Below are 17827 nucleotides of genomic sequence, written 5' to 3' on the forward strand. Positions count from 1 at the left end.
TGTACTAAGAGATGCACTGCTGAATTTGCAGAAGAATACTCTGGAATACGGACTAAGATGTTTCAATATGCAATTTCTACATGTTTAATCCTGATTGCATAGAATTATACCTGCTTGAAAGACAAAGTTTAGAGACAATTTTTCATTCCTTTTTAAATGGCTGCATAGTTACAGCTCGAAAATGCTACAAGATACATACTCCAAATGGCAAACAAAATGAATAGAGCTTGAAGATGGGTGTTCTAAGAGAGGACAAGATCTTCCGAATGTGTCATAACGCGTGATCAGAGCTGTAGACATATTTTTAATAATATATTAATTTCACAGAATATTATAAATCACTGCTGAGCATTAAAACTGACAAAAATTCTAACACACTACATCCTCTCAAATGGAACTCCATGTGGCAGATTAATGAAATATTACTGTCAATGACGGCAAAACTAGAACAAGTGATAAGGCCAGCAGGACAGACAGTCTCGTGCACTCTCCCAAATCTGTATTAGGGCATCTGGCTCTATGGGACACCATTGCTTCTTTACAGATACTTGGGAATGCTTCATATAGATCCACCCGGGAATAGAAGAAAACCCTTTCCCCCATCTGCTTTAAAGGAATAGTCACAAGAAACACTGGGACTGTGAATTTGGAAAACATCTTCAACCCTTCCTTTCATCAGAAGGCAATGCTGAGAGAACTTACTCGCTTAAATGTCATTGGTGACAAGGCAGGATGCCACATACAGTGTTGGAAAAAAATAAGAATCACAGCTGAGAAAGCCGATCTACAGCTATCAAACTGATATCCAATCATCTTTAGCTTCCTTAAAGGTGTATATTTAAAAAAATTCTGCACGGGCCCTAACAGGAGTTTTCAGTGAACTTTTCCGATCCCTCTGCTCCACTCATGCGAAAAGGAACAAATACTGCACAAGCGCACCTCAACCTGTGCAGGCAAGTAAGCAGGATGGGGGAAAACAGCCTGGCCTCTTCTAAATGCCGCAGCCCAGTCAGAGAATTGTTCTTCTCAGGAGGATCTTGCAGAGTATCTATTTCTAGGCCAGGTTGTCCTTTCTGATTCTTTGATGCACTTCTGGCTTTGGCACATGGACTGACTGGAAAGCCTAGACATCTTAATTTTGCATTGGCGCTCATGGATCAGCAAAATGTTCCCTTTCTGCTTTCCTTTTACACTCAAAAAAGAAGATTAAGTGCTGTGCAAATATTTGCAATGGAGAAAGTCCTAACTGCACGACAGATTTTCTTGTCCAAGAATATGACAGAGATGACAAAGTGGCCATTTTTCCATCAAATAAAGTTATATCAACACCTTTAAAACCATAGGACTTTGCATGATTCACCTTACAAAGAAGGATTGCTGCTGACATACGAGAGTTATACTGAAGTCCCAAGCCTCACTCCTAAAATACAAATTAGCAGAGTTAACATTTAGAAAGTGTAAAACTGGCTGTTCCTGAAGCTGAGTAAGGGTATTTGCAGATTCCTCTCACTTAGTGGCTGATGTCAGGGACAATGAATTTAATCTTAGGATGGAGGGAGGTGTGTGGGGGGTGGTCTGCCAGCCTGTCCAGCCATAATATCCCCTAATAGCCTTGAAGGAATTGTAATTGTGAACTGAAACAGCATCTGCTTAACTGTCATCCTAGCCTCAGGACTGGAACTTTTTGCTTATTGTGAAGGATCATGAGAAAGACTACAGAGAGCGTGAAGATGAAAACAGAGTGAGATTAAAACCATTAAATACAATCACCAAGACACAGCTGTCCATACTGCTAGTGAACTCAAGGAAATATAAATGCCAAAATGTATTTGTCATTCATGATGTATTTTGGCATGGGAATTTAGAACATTGAGTTGACTGCAAACTTCTAGTTTACAATATTTTTCATTATTATTATAGAGGACAGATTATTACAGATTATTTGGTGAGAAGCAAATAAATTTCAATGTAGACTGAAGAGGTAAGGAGTAAAGCCAAATCTAACCAGAACTGGTAAAATCTACTCTTTTTTTACTGGGAAGAAGTAAATTAGTTCAGCTGCCATGATCGGAACAGCTTACGGCAGTCCATCGTGCCGAGAGTCTGGGCTTTGCCTCAAATATCCTGCTTGCATTAGCGGTACAGCTGAGCCATCCCTGGCTTTGGAATAGGAGCTGCTGTCCATGCTGCAAGAAAGACTACACTGTATGGAGGTCATTTTCCTCAAAGGAAATCGAAGGTCTTGCATTAATTTGCTTATTTATTTAAGTGGTGCTATAAGGTTTAATTAAAGTTTTTAAAACACTTTTTGCACTAAAATGCAATATAGGTGCTGCTGTTGTTATTTGTCAGTTGTTTCCTGCCTCAGGATGCCTCTCAAAAGACTGGAGTCCTGTTGTGTTTGGGAGGAACAGCAAATGCTATAGAGTCCCTCCTGTATCACTTGTACTTTGGGGAAAAAACCCCAAAAAACGTTCAGCAGAAATCTGCATGATATGTACAGATGGGAGTTAAAATATTTCCACAGAAACTCCACAGCTACATAAACTGAACTGCCTACAGAAGAAGTGCTTCAAACTAACAGTAAGTGCTGCAATTTCTTAGTTTGCAATGGGCCCAACTCTGCCTGCAAAGATCTCTATAGAATAATTACAGGCCAGAGACACTAATCCTTTACACTTCTGTGCCAGACTTGTAATTGCGATCATATATTACCATTCTTTGGAACACATATCCAATAGTGTATGCAATAAAGTAAAAATCCTAATATTAAAAATAAACTCAAGATGATGCCGTGATGCTTAAGACATTTTTCTCTTTTGAAACACAAGAAAATATAATGCTGCTCATGACATTTGTACAAAAATTAATGAAAAGGAAAAGTGGATTTATAAGCCTTGAAATACATCATTCTTTTCTTTGCCTTCTGTTGCAGGTTAATTACTTTAAATTTTTCCATCAATCATCTGCTGATTTCCAACTATGTTATATTCAGTTTTAAACAAAGGATAGAAACTTTAGGGAGGTCAGTGATCTTCTGCTCTCAATAGTTCAGGCACAAGCTATACAAATAAAATAAGGAAACCTCCTTATTCAACCAATGTCCATACACCGAATGAAATTTGTTTCTACTATTTCCCTATGTCCTATAACACATCAAGGAAATCTGCAGTTGTTGCTACTTGCATTTTTTAGTTACTAATAAACTTCATGTAATACCATAATCTTCTAGAAGGTGTAAGGGAAAAAAGATATCCTTTTTCTTACATCAAAGTAGAAAACCTCAATTAAAATAAAATACAACGAATCAAATTATGGCCACCTTGATGAAGCAGCTGTTTATTACCAGAAAACTAAAGTTTCTGAGAAAAGTCCATTATCTTCACAGGAAATCGGCCCTGCTAATAGCTAATTAGGAGCACCTGCACATTAAAAGAAAGGCAGCAAAATATTTTTTGCTAGAAAATTACCTTTGGCTACTCAAATTTTGAGCACCAATTTGGATTCTGTGGATAGAATAGGCAAGGTCATCTGTGGGAATACCATCATAGCCAAATACTCACTTTACCTCGTTATTATATTTTTGTCACTTTGATTAGCACTGCCAAAAATGATCATTGAAAAAAGAACAAATACAACCCATTTTTTAGCCCAGTGCAGGTGTTTTAGGTGGGAAGGGCTGGCAGCAGAGCAGAATCAGGGTAAACAGTATGGGAGGAAGGGAATAGTCAGGTGCCTTAGTGGTTTAAAATAAAAAGTCAGTTTGGAAATCATAGCATCTTTGGTCTATACTGCAAACCCTGTGTACAGCTGTGGTTGGCAGGCCAGAGAACACAAACAGCATGAAGTTTTTGCATCAGTGAAATCTGTTTGCGTCACAGAAATATTATACTGATTTGAGGGAAACCCCCAAGGGAAACACACTCAGCACAGGAAAACAGGGAGCTGAGGCTGGCAAATGCACAACAATTTGGACATTCAGATACTAAACTCTTAAGAAACTAGCTGTTGCTGCATTACAACTGCTAAAATTAAAAAGGCAAAATTAGAAGCATACAGGTGTGCCTATCACATTTGAAAGCCATAACGAATCCCAAAGGATAGAGCAGTTCTCCACGGGACTGGAAAAGGATGTGCCTCTTTGAGATACGATTGCTCCCTGGACCCATCCCAACGTGGTGCAGCTCTCGTCTGCCACACAGTAGAAATCTGCCGTGTTCAACAGTTCATTTACCTTGCTAGAAAAACAACTCAATTCAGCAAACTCCCAAATTCACTTGATGCAGCTGCTCTCAAACCCCTTGTTACAGTTTAATGAAATGTGCTGACTGAGCTGTTTCATAGTAAATATTAGTTATAGCAGAACTCTCCTTCCAAACTGAGTCTTTTAGGAGCAAGAGGATTCTACAGCGCCATAGTACTGACACAGAATCGCCCGTAACTCACAAATAATAAAATATCGTCTGAGGGCACAGAGGTTATTGCCATCAGCAGCTCCCTATGGAAGTGTAAATAATTTGAACAAAGCTTACCCTTTTTTGAGAACTTCAGTCTGAAATCACTGTATATACAGGATCTCAGTGTCTTACACAGTGTATGAAGACTGTACCTTTAGCTCCTTCATTTAACCTTGCTTCACAAATGAGTGAACCCTGAACAGGCTGCTCTTTCTGGATGAAAATAAGAAAGATACCTCAAAAGCAGTTGCAATTTGTCTTAGAGGAAGTTTAAACCTTTGGGCTACCAGCTTGCCAACCATCTGATAAGCCATGTAGATTAACTGTGCAATGCACTGTGCACTGAAGTTCAGTGGGATACGCTATGGGAAAAGGCAGTGAAATTCAATGGAATATTATCTTTGTGAGCATCTGCAGGTCCAGGCCTTTGTCCAACACACAGGTTATGTTATTTCTGTCACTGTGATTAAAATACAAAAAATACTGAACATCCTTCAAATTAAATTAACTTTCAACTCCATTGTATGTGTTTTCAATACTGTGGCAATGTGTCACCTTCAGAAACGCTGCAGCATCTATAATCTAGTGTTTCTGTGAAGTCCCGGTGCCCCTGGAAGTTAAATTTTCTCTATGAGAAAACACTGGGAATGTAATTAAAAGGTTGCTGGTCAGAGTAGAAACATTTTGCTCAACAAAATGTACCCATTCCATTGAAAAAAAAAAAAGCCAAGAGCAAGCAATATACTTACTAATCCACACAACACATGTTGAAATGAGTCAATCTTAACTCTTGGTCCCAAATGTTTTTTTCTAAGTGAATACTGTGAATGGGCACTGCAAGATATGTTTACTCTTTGACTGTGTAAACTTCAGACAATGTAAATAAAACATTATTTTAATGTACAGCTCTTTCCTGAGTCTTGGTACATCATGCTCAGTAAACATTTTTAAAACTTTTATAATTTCCTGAATTCTCAGTACTTAAATGAATGGAAAATAAATTAAATTATTATTACTTGTTTTGAACTGAAATAACAATGTTTCTTTGCAATGAAAAACAGAGGTTGGTGATGAAAAAAAGGCTGTTAGACCATTGCTCTGTTTTTGTGTCAACACCTGGAAGTCCCTCCTTGTGGATTTTAAGGTGTTTGGCCCAGTTGAGTTCTAGATGTCCCAAACAATGACCTTTCCATGATTCATTTCAAACACTAGTCTAGCTCAATATATTACCAATTTTTGCAAGATATTCAAGTTATGCCTTCCCTATTTTACTTTCAGATCCTTACTTATATTGTTAGCACCATTAAAACCATCTCCTCCTTTCCATGGATGCCCTTCACATACCTACGTTGTGTTACAAGCTACTGTTGTCTATCACCTTCATGCCCTTTTCTTTCAGCTAAAGTTTATGACATCTGTGATTGAAGTTGATACAATTCAAGTACTTCACCTTAGACAGAGCTGATATTGTGTGAAGGACTGCAACAGTGCTTAGCAGAAACTAATTGTTCTTCCATATAATTTATCATGTTGTTCTTTTCCATTGAGTATACAGCCCCTTCAAGGATTTGAGGACTTCTTGCTGTGCTTGCACGCACTTGTAGTGTGTGGAGACCTGACCGCAGGACTGTTTCCCAGCTCTTGGCAGAGAAGAGCTGTGGAAGCACCACCTCTGAGAGATACTTCTTGCTTTTCACATGATCATAGTTTAGCAAAAACCCCTCACCTCTCTAAGATCATCAAACTTGTCGTGGATTACAGAGGCCCTACAGAGTTTGTCTGCACTGCTGATAATTCGGATTCATTACTTCTCTGGAAAGCTGTAGTCATCGTTTCTGTCAGAATCGCCTGAGTCTACTTTAAACACAGGCAGGACAATACAAACAAGTTTTGTTCTAATAAAACAAAGAGTTAAAATCTTGATTACAAAACTGAAAACACATTTACAAAAGAGAAACACATCAAGAAAATACAGATGACAGACCTGACATTTAGAGTACTTTTGTTTTCCACCTTTTATTGAGTTTGTCAGTTGTAGGTGTGGCAGGATGTTTCAAACCTAGAATTATTTTCAGCTCTTTTTAATCTATTATTTGTTCCTCTTTTCTACTTCCCCGTCTATTAAATAAAGAGTCTCTTTCAGCTAGATCTTATACAAATCACTAAAATCAACCAAATCAAACGAAACCCACCTTCTCTCCCCAAACCCTGCCCTGTTATTTGTGGCATCAGCACAATTTCACATGAACATGTGTGAACATATACTTTTTTCCTCTTAACATTCAAAATTTTTAGGGGAATGATCTACTAGTAGTTAGCAAAATGAGTTCACAATCTTGGTTCATCTCTAGCAGACAGATGTACAAAAATTTCTGGGAGTATGACTAAAGGTGAGCCTTTTGGGGGAGGATATGCTGCAGACCATTCACTATATGCCAGATACCATAAGTTTTATGGCTTTCAGTTTCTATTCACTATTGCAAAATAAAACAATTCATTTTATACGCAGTGCATGGCTATCACTAAATAACAAACGTGCTTTGGAAGAGGTGGCTTTGAACCACATTCCCATTGTCCTTCAAAGTATCACCAGGTAGCACTTCTAGAAGTCACAAAATATAACTGCAACAGCCATATGTAAGAAAATACTGGAGAAACAAGCCTCTAAATATTCTAGTTCACAGATATGTCAAGCCAGCTGCAAATTAATTATATGAATGACATTTGTCTGATGCTGAAAATGAAGTTATATTAGTTATGGCTCTTTTAGCTGATACTTTTTGCTTTGCTGACCCATCACTGTTGCTTTGTGTTGATTTAACTTTTTATCACCACAATGAGGGAGTTTGAGCCCTTCTCTGAAAGGGAATCTAGGCTAATGTCGCTTTGAGTCAGTAGCCGATAGCTCAAAGAGAGGCAAGGAGTCCTCAACAAAAGCACTTGTTCATTTGTGGAAGTGTTGTGTGAAGGTAAAATTTAACACAGAATAAAAGCTACTGACACACTGGGCTCATATGAAGGGCTGCTTGAACCGAAAATGGAATTCCCTCCATCTGTGTTTATTCTCCTTTTACATTCCCCTTCTCTGCCTATGGCATGCAGTGGCTCTGAAGGTAGGCACACTTGCACATAAAGGCAAACAGTAAGCCACTACCAACAAATGGTAGGAAAGTAAAGCTGAGTTCAGAAGAGAAGGGGGAACACTACAGAAATGGGATTTTATAAACTCTATTCATTCAAAAATATCAATACAGCTGTGGTCAAACGCAGACTGCAGAACCCATGCTGAGCGAGCCAATTGGAAAGAGCCTCCTCTACACGAGGGCTGATCAGCCCAGTTCTTACAAGAGTTTGTGGGACTTCAAGATGGTCCAAAAAGGGAACAGATCACATCTTTCCTTGTTCACCCCACCAGGTGTTTGGCCTCTACTGTCAAATTAAGAATTTTTCCACTCTGCTGTTGCAGCTGCAAATGTTTCCTTATAGAAATGTTGAATCTATTTTTTTAAGATTGCTAACCTATTTGTCTCAACAATATTTAGTGGCAGTGAATTCTGCAAATTGATTAAATGCTTCATCAAAAAGTTATTTGTTCCTTGTTGACTGCTTGGAATCTGGTGCTTTTCAGTTGCACTTTCAGTTGCTTTTCAGAGTGCCCCCTTTTTATCTCAAATTATGTATCAGGCAAATTGGAGCTGCCTTTCAAGAGGCTGTTTGGGAAGGAAGGTGCAGGAGGAGTTATTTGTTTTTTATAAATCTCGAGAGAGATTATGCTGTTCTTCTCCTTTCCAACCAGAATAATTTCTCCTTAAATGGATCTCCTCCCCCAGATAGCTCCATGTTGTTAGTCACTTGCATTTGCCCTGGACGTTGGATGAGTAAATGGACAAGGATGATCTTAGTTTCAGCCTGAACTAAGCTAATTTCATTTGCAATGGGTTCAGTCCTGTATTTTCCACACAAACAGTAACTGAAACAGTCAATAAATAAAATAAAAGAGCTTTAAGATTAACACCTGATAACATGAAAGGCACAAGACTGCAAAGAAACTTTGTTCCTGTAACTCTCCAGGGACCTTGCGACATACAATTAGAATAACAGAGAGTGCTTTTTGAACAAGGATCTGAACATCAGGGGAATGCGATGATGTTTCAGCTCCATGTAGCTGTAGTATGTGCAAATAGAATTGCAGATTAAACAGGAAAAAAACAACCCTATCTAACAAAGCAGTTATTCTGCTGAGGCCTTTAGGTGACATTTTAAACCACTAGTGACCATGGAGTATCCAAAAGAAATAAAAGATAAAAAACTTATAACAAGCTTGTTGTTCCATTGAAGGGTTCTGGAGATATCATCAAGCTCTGCTGGCAACAAAGAGAACTAACAAAGTGAAAGATAAGACTGATGTACCCGCATAACAAGCCTGTTATTCCATTGAGAGATTTCTGGTGATACTATAAACCAGGAAAGCTGAGTTAGGGTGGTTTGCAGTTTCAACAGAATCCCACATTTCGTCAATGCAGTTCTTCCACCTGACTGCATTTTTAATACAGAGGTATCCAGAACAATTAAACAATTTTTTTTAGGGTTTTTTTTTGTTGTTGTTTAAAAAGTGCAATGGAGAGCTTATTTTGTAAGCTGCCTATTACGTTTCTAAATTAAAAACTGAAAGCTGAGTGAACCGTCTGCAAGCGTGAAGAACAATTAAGCAGCACAGTTGAGCTAGCAGTTTTAGTAAAAAACCTGGCTTCTACTCACGCTCCCACTGGTGTGGGCCTCAAAGGTTTAAGATTAAACAGGCCTATGGTAAGGCAGTTCCAAAAGAGAGGGGAAAAAAAGCTGGAATTACCCCTCTGCCAACAAGGACTAACAAAGGCTGCCTCAATCTGTTGGATGAAACTGGAACCCAAGCGGTATCTGAAATGGATGCTAACAGCAGGGAGGGGAGAGAAACCTGGACCAAGAAAGTGCAGAACAGAAAACCTCCTTCAGGAATGAGCAGCAGAGGAGAAAGAATAGAGCAAATCTTCTTCCCACTGAAGAGGCAGATTATTGCTGCTGACAGCCAAACGTGGAAGTGCCGCAGTAAAAGGGAGGCGAGCAACAGGGACTGAAAGCAGTGATCAGGGACTGAAAGCAGTGATCAGACTGCTCAGTTTTTATATTTCTAAAGGTTTTTGTATTATATCCACTCAGGCATCAATCACAACTTTATTAAACCACGAAACAGATGTCAGATCAATGGCCGTATCGGAAACATTTTGAATGACAGGCTGATGATGGAACAATTCCAGCCTCCATACATTATTAAACACATACTAATGCTCCTCTTTCAATGCTACCCTTACAGACTCACTCACTCTAGTCTCCCTCTATGGTACCTTTTTTAATAGCAGACCTACTTGTAGATGAATATTACATAGGAAAACCAAGACTTACTGTAATAAATAATAATAAACCAGTAAACAAAAGAAAAATTTCAAGGTTAAAACTAGTTATCTGTCTTCACATTATGCCTCCTGGCATTAAAATTTCATTTTAATACAATTGTAGGAGCTGAGGCTGTGTTGTGAGCCTTAATCAGAATATTCAGAGTTATCAACTTTTTGCTGTAATCTTAACATAATTTAAGCTTGGGTTTTCTTTACATGTTTGCCCACAGCCAGTGCACCCATGTAAATGCTTTCTGCTCTTTTTGAGCGAAGAGGTATGTATGAAAAATACATATAAATATGGCAGAAATCACCCCTCTGGCAGATTCTCTGCTTAAGTCCAGATTTCAGGCAGATTTGGGGAGGTGATCACAGCAGCACACTTGTTTCTCAATTCATCAGTAATGTAAACTGTATTTTCACTGGCAGAAATCAATTTGATTTTCATAAAGGCAGAAAGGAATTATGTTCTTGGTGGATGAAGCACACAGCACAATAACTGGGAGATGCAAATGCAGCATGAAATTCTCTCACAGCACATAAAACATGGGGTCAAGTTGCCACAAACTGCAGACCATTCCCTCCTCTCTTCCCCCGGTGCCCTATACCATCCTTGGGGCTGCAATATTTGCTGCAGCTGTATGTTTTTGTGAGCTGGGCAGTGAGATCAAGTAAAGATGGATTTGCAGCTTTTCACTTGGCCTGGCATCTTGATAGCCTTAGTGCATCCTCCTGATTGCTTAGTATAGCAGGCATGTCTGATTTTACACAGACAATTCAATAATAGATAAGAAATAATAAAGTTAAAAAAGATAAAAAAATAAAAATAAATATGCATTCTTTGGGAGTTTTGGAGAGGAAGAAAACTTCTTGTTCCTGTTCATGGCAAATGGTTTCCTAAACAAAATTCTTTGTGCTTTTTGGGGCCAGTAACTGAAGGCTTCCCATAGCACAAGGGGAAGGCATCTGGCTGTGAGTGGGGCTGGAGGAAAACTTCTCTGTTTTGCCTGCTGAATTGGATGCTCCCAGGTGGAAGTGAGCAGCCCCACCAGCATTTAGCCAGAAATGCCCCCCTGGCCTGGTGACTACATAATCAAGTGCAGGCAGGGATAGAGGCAGCTGCCCCTCGAATTCCCATGGGGTTTTAATGTGTGCTTCAGGGCTGAGAGATCAAAACTCAAACCCAATTTTTGGTGTCGAGGCAGGAATTGGCAGAGGCCTCTCTTACTCAGGTAACTTGCCTCACCAAAGGGCTAAAGAGGGCTCCTCCGTGAAGGGTCTCCCCTCTGGAATGGCTCCAGCCTGGACAGAGTATTTTAATCTTTTAGAGAGCATCAAAAGGCAGAGTAATTCCCACAAGATACAAGGCATGCATAGGCCTGTATGCTATTTCTCTAGCTTACTTGCTGGAGAATAGATTTTCTGTTGAAGCAATATTTTAGAAACCCAGCCTTCATCCTGAATCAGGCAAGTTTGGAAGTGGGTTTGAAGTCAACTCTCACTTAAGTGACCACAGAGGTCTGTTTTGGCTAAAAAATATGTTATGTTAATTAGCGAAATGGTTTGTCTAAGGAAGTGAATGTATGAAAGCCTTTTAATAAAAACTGCTTTGCATACTGCAAGCTTTTAAATCAAATTGGGGCAGAGTTACAGCCAACACCGAGCAGAATTGTTTGTGACTTTTTGGCTTGTTTTCTTAAAAAAACCTGGCTGGTTTCTTGAAAGATAGCTGGTGGCTCTTTATGGCACCCTGTTGCACAGTGTTAAGGATAAAATTAAAAAATATGTTCATAACAGGAATGTATAGTTTATGTCTTATATCTCCCATAAAACTTAGTCCTGCTGAGGTACTCACAGTAGCATGTTTTGGACTTGGCTCAATTTTTCATGGCTTTATGCTCTCAATGCTCCTCTCTCTGGACTGAAATTCAGACTTCAGAATAAATGAAGTAAAAATATCTCTAAATAAATCATATCTCTAAATAGGTTGTCCATTTTCCCCACATTTTTTTCTGTAACAGAACATGTTAGGAAGATTCAATTTCAGGTGAGGATGGATACATCCAATAAAACTGCTACTGGCAGCCCAAATCCTAAAGTTCTCCCTTTAATTCCTGACAGGAGGAATTCCCGATGACCTCTGTGATTATCCTGCTTGCATGAGGACTTTAACTGAATATGGTGCTGATGGTGTTTCTACCAAAGAGAAATCCTGTATGTGATAAAATAGAGTGTCATTTGAGATTTATGAAAAGCCTATGGATATTGTAACACCCATCAATCATTTACTCTTTCTTGCTCTTTAAGTTTTCTGTAAATGAGTAGGAGTGTTAAAGGTAGTAAACATAAACCTATATGGTATACCTCTGAATGTATTTCAAGAAGTTATCAGGGAATACTGTGACCTTGAAAGATAAGACTGTGTAAAGAGCTAGGAAAAGGAAGGAAAGATTTTCTTTACTTTCAGTCGCATTAAAATAAATTCAGGATCTTATTATCACCCACTAGATCACCCACTGTCTTTCAGACTCCTTCCCCTGCCTTCCCAAATGGATTTTTTACTATGGATTTGTTACTATGAGCATTTTAATAGTGGTCTCAAGTTGGAAGAGAACATTAACTGGGAATTTTCTAGTTTGCATTAAGATTGCAAGAAAATGAGTGCAGAAGACAATGTCTGTAAGAGTCTTGGAAATGAAAATGACAGACAGAAGGAAAAATTCATAGGAGCTGCCCAGCAGCACAACCAGAATTCATTTTCCATTACCTTGTCTTAATTTTTAAACACTTTTGAATCACAGTAATTACATACGCAGAAATTCTCACTAGTCCTAGTATTTCCTTCAGTTTCATCTCCTCACAGGGGGAAAAATGCTATTATTAACTTTGAGATATAATTCCTACTTCTTTTGGTTGTTGAATGAAACATTTAAAATAGCAGGAGTAAACAATGAACCATCATATTCAAGTTTCCTCAGAAATAAATACACAAGTCTCAGATCTCAACAGAGGTTTGTTTGGTTTTTTTAAAGGGGGAAAAGACACTAGAGTTAGAATTCAATTCAACAGATAAGAAAAAAGGAGAGGAAGAGAAGACCCACTATAGTGAGTTAAATAACTTTGTAAGGATGCAACTTTATTCAGTACCTTATTCAATTTAAAAAAAAAACCAAAACAAACAAAAACCAAAGTTGGAAAACTGTTCCTATAGATTAGTGTCAAGTAGGACAGTGGTGAAATAGAAAAAAAAATTGTAAATGCATAATAGATCTTTCATGTAATTATTACGTAAAGCGCATGTGTCCTAAAGACATATAAGTGTAATGTTTATGCCTGCATTTTCATAAAAATATGTGTACTTGCAATGTGCACACATATCAAACCACCATATATTGTGTGTAGGCTGTTGTATTTTAGGAACATTTCAGAGAGTTTTAATAATTTTTATTAACAGTATTTTTTGCCTTTCTCTGACTCTGGGAGAGTTAATTGAGTCTGACTTACACAGCTTAAAGAGAAAATAATTGTTGAAATATGCATGTTTAAATATAATATACTGGAAACACAGCTGACCTTGACCCAAAATCACATTTCTGAGCCAGGAGAAAACTATGTATGGCTGGCTGCTGTGGGTTAGAAGTGAGTACTGGATCCTACCACAAAGCTAGAACTCTCATTTCCCAACGGCATAAAACTTTCTAGATTGAGAAGCAAACAATTTCTGATTAAAAACCAAACTGATAGAGGAATGCTTCCATATTTACATGAGAATTAGTACAGATAATTCCTGCTAAGTACAGGGCAGGTTTTGTTGACCTACTGTTTTACTACTTGTTCTTCTTTGTCAGTTCTGTTCTATAATAACTTATGCTGACTGTATGAAGGTTTTAGAAACATATCTGTAGATACATGTTTGCGTGACGTAGCGATATGAGAATATTGTTTATGTAGTACATCATGTTTGGGTCATGATGAAAGGCACTTTGATATATTTGCCTGGACAGGGCCAGACACCTCTGGACATGGAGAAAAAACAAAGTAAACCACGGCGATATTAAACTGCAAAAAGTTGAAGCACTGAAAACCCGAGTAATAAATTACCTTGAGAAACTCAGTAAGCAATAAATGTTTTGCAAGATAGAAAGTAAATAGTATAACCTACGATCTTACCGTTCCTGTTGTGCCCAAGGAAAGGTGGTTCATCTGTTGGGTCAGAGGGCCCATCATGCTCGCTGGCTGCATTGACATAGTGTGGTCCATTGTTGGTGTTATCACAGCACCCTACAAACATACATAATTCACACTTCAACATTTCATTTAAAAAACAAAAAGCATTCTCTAAATGAGTGAACCTGGTTGAAAACTTGACATGAATCTTAAAAGAGACTAATATATCTGTCAGAGGAAATATGTTTTGTTCCTATTGACAACCAAGCTACACACATATATTATTTGTACTACTAATGAGGCCATTTTATGTCAGTTCCAATTAAGCGTCATTTTTTACTTCATTGCTTCTGACAAACAAATGCATATGTTCTTTCTATGATGAATGCTACTGTACATTGCAAAATACCTGTCATTTCTATTTTTCCATATCCTATATAGAATAATCTTACAGACAGAACACATATGTCCCCAATTTTATCTGACTTCTAAAACCTTCAGTCTCTGAGATCTTCAACCTATTATGGCAATTATCTTGGATTTTTCCAGTCTCAATTAAGAACCCTTACTCATGACATTTTATAGCTGATTTAGTAAGACTAGCTATTGACAGCAAGTTTGGTAGTGACACCCATTTAAAACACATACACAGCATTTAAAAGCATTTTTCTTCTCCACATGAAAAACAAAGACATTAATAACAAACAGCATAAGAACTAAAGCAAGAACAAGACTTTGAACAAAAATTAAACAAAAGACATGCCAGAGGAGCTTTGGAGAAAGCTTCTTTGCCGTTCATATTCCTTGGTTTTTTGCTCTCCCACTCCCCAAAGTCCCATGTTGGTAACCTCATGCCTTAGCGAAGTGTTGATTCTCTTCAGTTCTACGGTGTAAAATGCTATTTCCTCTGTTGGTTAAAGTCACTCAGAAACAGAGTGGTCTGCTCTTTCTCTTGCAGAAAGTTAAATAAGGAGGTATTTCCAGCTGTTTCTTCATATGAAATCAGAGCTCTACTTTGTGCATATGCATGTTTGCATGCACACATAAGTTTGCACAATCACATTACATCTCCTACAAAGTGTGGGAAATGTGGATGAAAGTATTTGTTTAAAAAAACGGAAAACTGACATTTTTTCCATCGAAATTACTGACAAAATCCACCTATAAACAGGAATTTAAAATAAACTAGTTCCAAAAAGCACAGCACACCTGTTCTTAAGTGTGTCTCACATTTACATAGAGCTATGTGACTGCATTGTCAAGAATCTGATTAGAAGCAAAAGACTACAAAATTTCAGTCGCAAATAAAAAATAAACAAAAATAAAAAATGAGGGGAAGTACCAATTCAATTTTTTCTCATCTTCCAGCAATATTTTTTCTATGCACATCCTATCTGAGAAGCTACAATCCTGCAGTCTCTGCGAACTCATTACTTGCATGCAATGGTAAAGAGGAGGTAGGCTCAGCTTGGTCAGTCCTTTTTGTACTACCCTCAGCATACAAAATACATACACTCTTGTTTTATGTCACATAGCGGATTACGTTTCTTGCACTGACAAAGAGTCCCTAGAGGAATTTGGCAAATTACAGGAACTAGCCTCCACAGATTATCTGTCATGATTCCAAATAAATACTTATAAAACAAACTGATCAGTGTGCAAGTATCAAACCTGCAACACTTGCGAACACTTTTGCCTCTTTCTTGGCTATATTAATTTGCACTGGTTTACGTAGATTAACCCATTGATTAACTCATTCTAATGAACTACCACAGTGCTAACCTTCTCCTTGTTGGCATGGGTCCTTACAAATCAAGATAGTCACAAACTTTCACCACAAAATTTCTTTCAGATTTCTTTCAGTATAGTAGAGTTAATATTTTATTCAAAAAGCCCTTCTTTCTTCCTTACATGACATTCTTCTCTTTCATGCTGCTCCTCTCTTTTTGCTGAAAAAAATATACCCTTTTGCTGAAAGAGTCTGAAAGCAAATCTGCGGGGCATACACTCATTCAGCCCATTCGGCAGTTCCTGCATAGTGGATTCAGTGCGAGAGTCTGAAGTAGCACCGTGCCCAAGGAAAATGATGTTCTTGCTGTATGTTCAAAATCAGTGGCCTGGGATACCAGGGCTGCTCCTGTAGAGCAGCATGCAGCCAGACAAGGTCTTGGGGTTTGGACATCCACCTGCACTTTTTGGTTACGGTAAGAAATCATAAGCTTTATGCTCAGAATGATCCACACTACAAACCAGCATTTTTACTGTACCAAACCATAAATGCTCAAATCAAATTTGTCAAGTGATAAACAGCTCTCAGTTCCCTCTGCGAGCAGTTTTCTCCTTTGGCTTAGAGATGGACAATTGCCTCAGGGCTTTCCGTGACAGACAAGATGAGCCCCCACTTGTGATGTGTGATGGGGTAAGCAGAAAGTCACACCCACACCACAGCTTCATGCAGCCTCGTACTGCCGGCAGTGGTGGCTGCAATTAATTTAGGATGTCCCAAAGCCTTAAAATACCTAGCTTTCTTTGCAAAGATGTTTATTGCAAAGGTATGGTTGGAGGAACTTGCTGTGATTACAGATGTGACACACTGATAGCTATTCCTGTGTATAAATTCAGGAACCTGGAAACGAAGAAAGGGCAGCGGTGAAGGAAGTCTTATGATTTAGTGTAGCAAACACAAGTGCCAGACACACAGTGGAAAAATCTGATAGCAAATGTCTTTCAGTAAGTAAGTAAGCAAGCAAGACAGGTTTTGCAAATAAACTATTTAAAAAAATATGGACTGAAGAGAAAAATATATCAAGGACAAAAAAATCACTCAGAGACAGTAAACATATTCTTTTTAAACAGAAAATACATATATTCTAGTCCTTAAACATATACCGTTTAATACGTTAGAAAAAGAAGTTGGGAAAACAAATCAAGTATTTGCAGCTTTCCTAAGACAGCTTAATGTGTTTGAAGCTGACAGTTACCTAGAGCAGAGAATTACATGCATTTGCCAGACCATTAATTCACCAGAGTTTGCAGAATCCTCTTGTGATCATGTAGGGGAAAAATTATACTTAATTAAGGAAATATCGTCTGGTTGTTAGGGCGACACCCAGCCTCCAGACCATAATGTGTTTCATAATACATGCTGTCAAGTCCATTTGTATTCAACTTATTTAGCTGTAGAAGACAACAATGTCTTGCATCAGATGTTGCCATCATATTAAAAGTAATTCGATTCTTTTCAGCCTATAATAGGTATTTGCTGATAAACATCCACTTGGTGGCTGGCAAAGGCTACAGCAAACATATTTTTCATCTTCATCTGTTTGGATGTCTGATTTTATTGAGTTTGTAAACTGCATAGAGAGACATCTTAGCATGGCATAATACTACTGAAGGCCCAGCTTAGTTGAAAAAACCTGTAGAAGAAATTATGATGAGGTTTTTGCCACTGCCTTTGCCAAAACAAGTAGTTGGCCTGCCAATTATTTAGGTCTGCCCTGTTGCCTCAGTATGATTAATTTTTTTATAATTCCTGCAAGAAACTGGTTACTATAATGACTTTTAAATTTGGCAAGGTATTCTTGGCATATGATTTGTCATACAATTCTGTTGATGCTATAGTGGCTTTAAAAGAAATTAAGATTAACAGGGCAAATGGTAAGGAATCAATGATACAGAAAAAATGCATGATTTTTGCAACACTGCAATAAGGCCAAGATAAGTTCACTGACATATAGACTTTAACTCCTCTTCACTTTATTTGAAAGA

General features: G+C 38.1%; 1 protein-coding gene across 8 annotated transcripts in view; it reads right to left on the reverse strand.

Annotated features, from left to right (window-relative positions):
• The window catches only part of RBMS3 (RNA binding motif single stranded interacting protein 3), a 722164-nt gene that overhangs the window by 23702 nt on the left and 680635 nt on the right, over positions 1 to 17827 (reverse strand). For all 8 annotated transcript variants that reach the window (XM_072853929.1, XM_072853928.1, XM_072853930.1 and 5 more), the window contains one exon: positions 14060 to 14170. In XM_072853929.1, the coding sequence (XP_072710030.1) occupies positions 14060 to 14170 (111 nt within the window). The remainder of the gene's footprint in view (positions 1 to 14059; positions 14171 to 17827) is intronic.

The sequence above is a fragment of the Ciconia boyciana genome, chromosome 2 (assembly GCF_034638445.1).
Source record: "Ciconia boyciana chromosome 2, ASM3463844v1, whole genome shotgun sequence".
Taxonomy (NCBI): domain Eukaryota; kingdom Metazoa; phylum Chordata; class Aves; order Ciconiiformes; family Ciconiidae; genus Ciconia; species Ciconia boyciana.